We start from the raw sequence: 8,698 nt of genomic DNA, 5'->3' as shown, positions 1-8,698 counted from the left end.
GAGACTCTGAAATGTCTTTAGAAAAGCAATACCTTCAGCTAAGCCTCTGTCTCCCAGCTCCTCAAGAGGTAAAGGTCAGGAGGGTCCCCAGTTCAGGGCTGCAATAGGTCACAATACCCTCATCTCAACTAATAAAAGCTAGGTGTGGCAGCACACACCTGGCATCCCAGCTGAGCAGGCAGCGCAGTTGGGAGGATTGCAGTCCAGACTGGCATTGATTTGAGGTCCTGTTACAAAAACAACGTGGACTGTTTGGCTGGGGGAGGTACAAGGGAGCAGGGAAGAGAGTGACCGAGAATGAATCATATCAAAATGCACTGCATCTGCCAGGCGCCAGGGGCTCACACCTGTCATCCTAGCTACTCAGGAGGCTGAGATCTGAGGGTCATGGTTCAAAGCCAGCCCGGGTGAGAAAGGCCAAGAGACTCATCTCCAACAGACCACCAGAAAACCGGAAGTGGTACAGTGGCTCAACTGGTAGAGCGCTAGTCTTGAGGTGAAAAACTGAGGGATAGTGCCCAGGCCCTGGGTTCAATCAACAAAGGTGGCCTAAGGAAATTCAACACTGTTAAACAATAGGGGGCAGAGTGAAGGGACCAGAGAGCCAAAGAGAAAGTTAATCTGAATAAAGTATAAGATATGCATCTGAGAAATACCCTTTGTACAATTAACATACACTTTACAAATGCAAACAGGGGTACAAACCAGCTGCTGGGGGGCATCTGTGCATGGGGTGGTAGAGGGGTAAATATGGTCAACGTGTATTCAAGTATGAAAGCAGAAGAATGAAACATTGAGGAAAGAGGAGCGGTTGAGAGATGATTTTGTTTTCTTTTTGTCGGTCTTGGGCTTGAACTCTGGGCCTGGTGCTGTCCCTCAGCTCTGCAGCTCAAGGCTAGCGCTCTACCACTTGAGCCACAGCGCCACTTCTGGCTTTTTCTGCTTACGTGGTGCTGAGGAATCAAACCCAGGGCTTCACGCATGCTAGGCAAGCTCTCTACCACTGAGCCACCTTCCCAGCCTTTTCTTTTTTGAGGCAAGGTCTTGCTGCATGGACCCCACCTGGCCTGGAACAAATGACGCAGCCCGCCCAGACCTTGAACTCAAAGTTCATCTCCCTTCAGCTTCCCGAGTGCTGGGATTATAGGTGTGCCCCACCACACCCAGTTTACTGAGTTGGAACTTGAGGGCTGAAACTCTTTTAACAAACTTTATTGCTTGGGGAGAAGGCTGGGAATTGAAGGACTGGGGAGAGGAAGTAAAGAGCGGCTGAGAACGCCCCAGCCAGGGCCACACTAGCTCACCTCGGGGATGGAACCTGGGGTCGTCCCTGCTCAGCTGAGGTGGGCGCAGGCCTGACTCCTGCTCTGCCACAGCTCTGGGGTTGGCATCAGAACCTCAGGACACTGAGACCGACCCTACCTCTCTGCCCAGGAGATCCTGGGATTGAGCCCCAGCCAGCCCACACCACTGGGATCCACTCCCACCCTCCGTGGCCCCCCTCCGCCGGTCCTGTAGGGGTCCCACGCGCCAGGGTACGCTCACAGGCAGCTCCATGGGCCTAGCAACCGGGTTTCCCGGGAGAGTGGGCGGGCCTCCTGCTCCCGTCCTCCGCCTCCTGTTCTGAGAACAAGGGGAGCCCTGGGTGAGCCTGTGTGCGTGAGGCATCTCAGGGGACTCCCGGTGAAAGCTGTGGCGAGTTGGCAGAGGAGGAAGTGCGCAGGTCCAGGCTTTATTGCTTCAGTGAAACGGATCCACCCAGCCCAGGAGACCCAGAAACCAGCCAAGTGCCCTGAGTGGAGGCCGCGCCCTGCGGCTCCGTCCTGGGTGAAGGGTGACCAGGGCCCAGAGGAGACAAATAAGAGGCCGGGGGTTAGCTGAGGGGTCCCCAAGAGTCTGAAGAGGAATCTGTGTGGAGACTGGAGGGAGAGTTCTCTGGAGAGAGACAGGACAGGGCTCCTGGAGGCTGGAGGACGGAAGACAGCAAATGACTGCCCACAAAGGCCCCCAGGAAGGGGTGCCGCCCAGAGTGCCTGCACCGGGCAGGGGTTGGGAGACACCACCAGTTCAGAGTGTGGGGACTGAGATAATGGGGTACCCATCAGAGAAGCCACAGGGAGATGAGGGCAGCACCAGCGGACCCCAGGAACAAGGGTCTGGAGGAGGGCGAGGAGCGGCTCCGGCCTGGGGCTGAGTTCTGGACGCTGGCAATCCACGCCATGTAGTAGCTGACGTTGGTGTAAACTCCTGGCCTCCTGGGCAGGGCACACTCAGACCCCCAGCTCACCACCCCTGCCTGCACCCACACGCCCACATCACACACCAACGGGCCTCCGGAGTCGCCCTGCGGAGACGAGACGGAGAGATCTGGAGGTAGAGGCTGCTGGGCTGGCCGGCCTCCCTGTGAGACAGACTTCCCCCACCCCCACCACCTCCCTTAACCTCTTTGGTACTGTCCCGCCCAGGGCTAGAAGGGAGATCAATCGATGGGAGTTTCTGGAAGGTGGCAAAGGTCTGGGGAAAAGGGGAATGCCTAGCACATGGGACAAGTACTGTGGTGTGCACGATCTGTTACAAAATGAAAACATCTGCCCGCTGCCTGCGGCACACACCTGGAACCCCAGCTGCTCAGGAGGCTGAGACCTGAGGATCGCGGTTCAAAACCAGCCCGGGCAGGAAAGTCCGGGAGACTCCTATCTCCAAATAATCACCAGAAAACCAGAATTGGTGCCGTGGCTCAAGTGGTAGAGCACTCACCTTGAGCTGAGGAGCTCAGGGACAGCGCCCAGGCCCAGAGTTCCACAACCGATAAAAAAAGAAGAGTTAGCACTCAGGGGAGAGTGTCTGTGTTGCTGGTGCCTTTTTTTTTTTTATCTAATAAATCTCTTCTTTGAGATAACACAATAAAGAGGGTTCACAGGAGCAGTTGAAGGGTGGGCCCCGACTGCTGGAAACATGATCAAAGGCTCTGAAGTTCATGTGGGAGGACATTTTTTTTTTTTTTTAAAGATTCTTAAGAGAAAGCTTTCAGTGTAGAGATAAGATCCAGGACAAAACTTCAGGTCCTGATTTTTTTTTTTTTTTTTGAGATGCTGGGGATGGATCTTGGGGCCTTCAAAAGGCCTAGGCAAGGGCTCTACCCTGGAAACTTCTTTTTTTGCATTGACCCTTGTGTATAGATGTATAAAAAAATAAAAGAAGCCAGATGTGGTGGCTCACATCTGTCATCCTAGCGACTCAGGAGGCTGAGATCTGAGGATCACGGTTCAAAGCCAGCCTAGGCAGGAAAGTCTGTGAGACTTCTCTCAAATAATTATCCAGCAAAATAAACAGGCAGCTGTAGAGCTGTGATTCACGTGGGGGAACACTAGCCTGGAGCCAAAGAGCTCAGAGAGAGCACCCAGGCCCTGGGTCCAACCCTAGGACAGCCACAAAAAGAAAAGAAAAAACAAATAAACATGTCTTCTGTCCTGGAAGATCTCCAGGGGTGATGGGGGGTGGGAGGGACAGCCTGTGGACTGGGGGGCTGGGGGGACACAGGGGGGGCGGGCCCGGCTTGCTCACAAAGCAGGAGTCCTTCTGGCCTTCCTCGAAGCCAGCACACAGCATGTCCTCCAGGATGAGGGACCCCTGGCCGGACGCCGAGTTCCCCTGGTAGTAGGCCTCACAGGTCTGCTGGGCGATGAGGGGAAGCTCCACCTCCTGAAGGGTGAAGGGGGGCAGGAGACCTGGGGGACGGGAGAGCCCAGCTCAGCCAGGGGGACACGGCTGCCACCTCCATGGATTTCACATTCATAAGCAAGCTCTCTCCTGCCCCGGCCCGGCCCAGCATGCATAGGTGTGGTGGCCTGAGGGCCTCACCACCAAAAAGCTGGGGCTCAAGTGGTAGCCCATCAGCCTGAGTGCCAAACCTGAGGGACAGCACCCAGAACCTGGGTTCAAGCCCCGGTAATGGTGTGTGTGCCTGTGCGCGCATGCACACACACACACACACACACACACACACACACACACATTTTATGAAGGCTAACACCTGTCAGCTACTCAGGAGGCTGAGATCTGAGGATCACGGTTTGAAGACAGTATGGGCAGGAAAACCCATAAGACTTTACCTCTAAGCATCAAAAAACTAGAAATCGAGCTACAGCTCAAACAATAAAATGAGAACCTTGAGAGCGAGATTTAAAAAAAAAAAAGCTTGGGGACAGCACCTAGACTCTGAGTCCAAGCTCCAGGACCAACACTAAATTCCTAAATAAACAAATATCAAGAAAAATTAAGAGAAAGAAACAAGGCTCTGCAGATACTATCAGTCACTTAAGATGAGTCAGCTGGGCACAAGTGCTCACGCCTGTAATTCCAGCTACTAAGGAGGCTGAGATCTGAGGATCACAGTTCAAAGGTAGCCTCGGCAGACAAACCCAAGAGACTCATCTCCAATTAACCAGCAAAAAGCCAGTAGTGGAGCTGTGGCTCAAGTGATGAGAGTGCTGGTCTTGTGCAGAAAAAAGCTCAGGGAGAACACGAGACCCTGAGTTCAAGCCCACCACGGGCACCAAAAGACACAGGAGAGGATAAGAAGCGCAGGGAGACGGACGGACGGGACAGCCTGGGGTGGGGGTAGGCTGAGTGAGGCTGGGCGAGGCCAGACGCAGAGCGGTCCCAGCGGGAGCCAAGAGGCCCGACAGCCCTTCACCTCAGGCTGCTGACCCCCTGAACTACAACAAACTCACGGCTGTGGCTCTGAGCCGACCCTTTTGAGGTCACTCATCACGAGCCCCAGGACATTAGCACAAGACACTAAGGAAGGTGGATAAGCTCCCAGCCTTGTTAGAAATGGCCAGAACACCTCAGATGACCCTTGCATCAACCCAGCATGTGAGGCACTGAAGATCTCAGTGAGAAACCAGGGCCCAGGGAGAATGGAGGCCATTCAGTGCGACCTGTGGCCACCGGGGTGCCGAGGCGCACGCTGGCCCAGAGGGGTGGGCCTGGCCGGGGACTCGTGGACGCCCTCTGGTGGCCGTTCTTCGTGCATGGGTTCCACAGCTGACCAGCTGCTTCTGCTGAGCCCCCTACTTCCTGTGCCCCACCCCCAGCTCTGAGCCTCCTTACTCTGAGTCGGAGAAGTGTACCCCCAGCCGGTGACCCAACACCTGATGCCAGGATCCAGGGGGTCTCCGGGCTTGGGGAGACAGACCGGAAGGATGAGTTCACTGAAGGAGACGGGAGAGGCCAGCCGCAGCAGTGCGATGTCACCCATGCTGTGCTCCTCATCCGAGTAGCTCGGGTGCCTGAAGATCTGCGCCACGGCCCGCAGCTCGCCCGCCTCGCCGGCCTCTGGGTAGGAGGAGATGGAGCCCAGCAGCACCATATAGGCGGACAGGGGCTGGTTCCTGGGGGACAGGAAGGCCAAGGGGGCCGTTCAAGCTGTGCCAGGGTCCCGGGTGTGTGTGTGTGTGTGTGTGTGTGTGTGTGTGTGTGTGTGTGTGGAGGGAAGACAACGTGCTACCCTGTGTGTGATCGCTATTCGAAGTCAACACAAGCCAGACACCGGCGGTTCACGCCTGTAATCCTAGCTACTCAGGAGGCTGAGATCTGAGGATCCCGATTCAAAGCCAGCAAGGGGAGGAAAGTCTGTGGGACTCTTATCTCCAATGAACCACCAGAAAACCAGAAGTGGCGCTGTGACTCAAAGTGGTAGAGTGCTCGCCTTGAGCTGAAGAGGGCGGGACAGCGCCCAGGCCCAGAGTTCAGGCCCCACAACCGGACCAAAAAAAAAAAATCACCAATTGAAGACCCGTCACCAGTGCAAACGCTGGTATAATAATCAGTGCACTCAAGACTTTGGGTTCTCAAGAGGAACATCAATTTGGGAGAAACCGGTGGTATCAGAGAGGAAGTGAGCAGGCTGGATTCTCCCATCTCCCCCCCCCCAGCCCCAGTACTAGCCCAAGATCAGGGGCCATGATGGATAGAGAAGCAAGACAAGATGGCAGGAGGGGACAGCCCTGCCTCCCCTTCTGACCAAGCAGGCAGAGGTGAGGGTGTGGCTGGAAAGGAAAACAAGAGCGCCTGGAAGGGGCTTGTGCACCCTGGGGAGACACTCACTGGTTGAAGCAGTGGGCAGCTGTCAGCACCCAGTCTTCAGAAATCACGGAGCCACCACACACGTGCTGGCCATACTGCCTCAGGCTGACCTGCCAGGGCCACTGGCCCGGCTTGGCATCCTGCCCCGACACAATGCGATCCGACGCCTGCACACGTCCGCACACTGCAGAGAACCAGCACCGTGAGACACGGGGAGACGCGGCCACGCGCCCGCCCGCCCTCCTCCCTCCCTCCCTCCCTCCCCCCTCTCCCCCTCCCTCCCTCCCCCCCCCTCCCTCCCTCCCCAGCCACCTTCACCTGTCACCACCTCGGGAAGGACCTGACCAGGACGAGGCCCTAATGCCTGGGTTCCTGACAGGACCAGCCCAAGAACACGGCTCCAAGCCCAGGGGTCAAGGTTCTTGGGGAGCTCAGGCTTTGTGGGCCCTCCTGTAGCTCCTGTGTCTCCCACCACCTCACAGCCTACCTGAATTCAGGTTTCTGCCATAGTCAGTCTGGGGAAACGGGCTATCTGGGGGAGTTGGGGGGCTCTCGCTGACTAGAAGGGCTCCAGGAAGGAGGGGCGAGCAGGATGGCACGCGGGGCCAGCTCCATGGCGCCCAGGCGCGCGCCGTGGCTGCGTGCGGGGTCAGAGTTGCAGTCAGTCCGGGAAGGAGGAAGGCGACTGCAGCTGCGGCGGGGCCCGGGCTGGCCCTGGGGTGGGGCTGAGCCTCCACCCTGTCCTGCAGCCACGGGCGGAGCCTCGGGCCCCGCGCCGGTGGACGCGGGCCTGGCGTCCCGCACGGCCGGTGGTTTGCAGCTCTGGGTTGGGCCGGGCTCTTGGCCAGCGCCGGGGTCCCGGCCCTGGACTCCCGGCACGCACAGCGCGCTCGTTAAGAGGCACCGGCACAGTGCCTGCAGGCGCTTGCGCACAGCTGCTCCGCCAGCCGGGGCTGCCGGGCCGGGCCCGCGGCCTCCCGGAGGCCTCGCGCAGGGCGCGCTGAGCCCCGGGCCGGGCGGGGCGCAGACCCTGCGTTCTCCCGGCTCCCGCGGCACCCATCGCTCCCGTGGGCTGAAATCCACCGGCTCAGGCAGCCCCCGGCGAGGGCGGCTACGCCTGGGGCACAGCGGCCTTCTGAGCAGCCCAAGGCCTGGGCCCGGGGAGGTCCGGGGAGACGGTGCCCGGCCGAGGCGGGCCGCGCGCTGCTCCCGCCCCGCCCCGCCCGTCCCGCAGGGGGCGCCCGCGCCCGCCCCGCCGCCCGTCCCGCAGGGGGCGCCCGCGCCCGCCCCGCCCGTCCCGCAGGGGGCGCCCGCGCTCACCCCGCCCGTCCCGCAGGGGGCGCCCGCGCTCACCCCGCCCGTCCCGCAGGGGGCGCCCGCGCTCACCCCGCCGCCCGTCCCGCAGGGGGCGCCCGCGCCCGCCCCGCCCGTCCCGCAGGGGGCGCCCGCGCTCACCCCGCCCGTCCCGCAGGGGGCGCCCGCGCTCACCCCGCCCGTCCCGCAGGGGGCGCCCGCGCCCGCCCCGCCCGTCCCGCAGGGGGCGCCCGCGCTCACCCCCGCCGCCCGTCCCGCAGGGGCGCCCGCGCCCGCCCCGCCGCCCGTCCCGCAGGGGGCGCCCGCGCTCACCCCGCCGCCCGTCCCGCAGGGGGCGCCCGCCGCCGGCCCGGAGCCTCGGCCATGGGGGCGCGCGGACGGCCGCCGCTGCCGCCGCTGCCGCTGCTGCTGTGGCTGCTGCTGTGTCGGGCGGGAGCCCTGCGGCCCGCGGAGCCCGGGCGCGGCGGGGCCGGGGGCGGCCGCGCGTCCCCTCCGCCCCCCGCGGGGCCGCCGCAGGACGGGGCGTCAGGTGAGGCCCGGGGGCCGCGGCCGGCGCGGGGCCCGCGTGGGGCGCGGAGGCCTCACCCGGTCCTCTCCTCGGTCCGCTGCAGGTCCCGCGGACGCCAGGCTGCTCACCAGTAACCGCCGGGCCCCGGGGCGGGGGGGGGGACCGGGGTGCGGCCGCGGGGCGGGGGGGGGACCGGGGTGCGGCCGCGGGGCGGGGGGGGACCGGGGGGACCGGGGGGGGGAGGTGGGGGGGACGGACCGGGGGTGCGGCCGCGGGGGGGGGGGGGGGAGGTGGGGGGGGTCGGGGACCGGGGTGCGGCCGCGGGGCGGGGGGGTGGGGGGGGACCGGGGGTGCGGCCCGCGGGCGGGGGGGGGGGGAGGTGGGGGGACCGGGGTGCGGCCGCGGGGCGGGGGGGGTGGGACCCGGGGGGAACCGGGGGGGGGGGAGGTGGGGGGGGACCGGGGTGCGGGGGTGGCCCGCGGGGCGGGGGGGGGACCGGGGTGCGGGCCGCGGGGCGGGGGGGGGGGGGGGGGAACCGGGGTGCGGGCCGGCGGGGCGTTGGGGTGGCACGGGCGGCCGCGCGGGCTCCGCCTCCTGTCCGTCTGTCCGTCCTAGGCCCCTGCGGCCAGCGGGACGTGCGGCCGCTGATAGTGGGCGGCGAGGAGTCGGTGCGCGGGCGCTGGCCGTGGCAGGTCAGCCTGCGCCTGAGGAGAGCGCACGAGTGCGGAGGGAGCCTGCTGAACCACCGGTGGGTGCTCACGGCCGCCCACTGCCTCAGGAGGTGAG

At 62.8% G+C, this 8,698-nt stretch overlaps 1 protein-coding gene across 1 annotated transcript; it reads right to left on the bottom strand.

Annotated features, from left to right (window-relative positions):
- Positions 1-1,788: 1,788 nt before the first annotated feature.
- On the bottom strand, positions 1,789-6,705 carry LOC122123724 (serine protease 33-like). The gene is made up of 6 exons (XM_042698141.1): positions 6,690-6,705; positions 6,578-6,622; positions 6,112-6,274; positions 5,116-5,396; positions 3,565-3,728; positions 1,789-2,344 (listed from the first exon to the last, which is right to left on the bottom strand). The coding sequence occupies exons 1-6, from the start codon at positions 6,703-6,705 to the stop codon at positions 2,102-2,104; spliced, it is 912 nt and encodes a 303-aa protein (XP_042554075.1). The 3' UTR covers positions 1,789-2,101.
- Positions 6,706-8,698: the final 1,993 nt, after the last annotated feature.

This window comes from Dipodomys spectabilis, unplaced genomic scaffold (assembly GCF_019054845.1).
Source record: "Dipodomys spectabilis isolate Male_0828 unplaced genomic scaffold, ASM1905484v1 ptg000231l, whole genome shotgun sequence".
NCBI lineage: Eukaryota > Metazoa > Chordata > Mammalia > Rodentia > Heteromyidae > Dipodomys > Dipodomys spectabilis.
The sequence above is the reverse complement of the archived record's forward strand: the minus strand, read 5'-3'. Positions and strand labels throughout refer to the sequence as shown.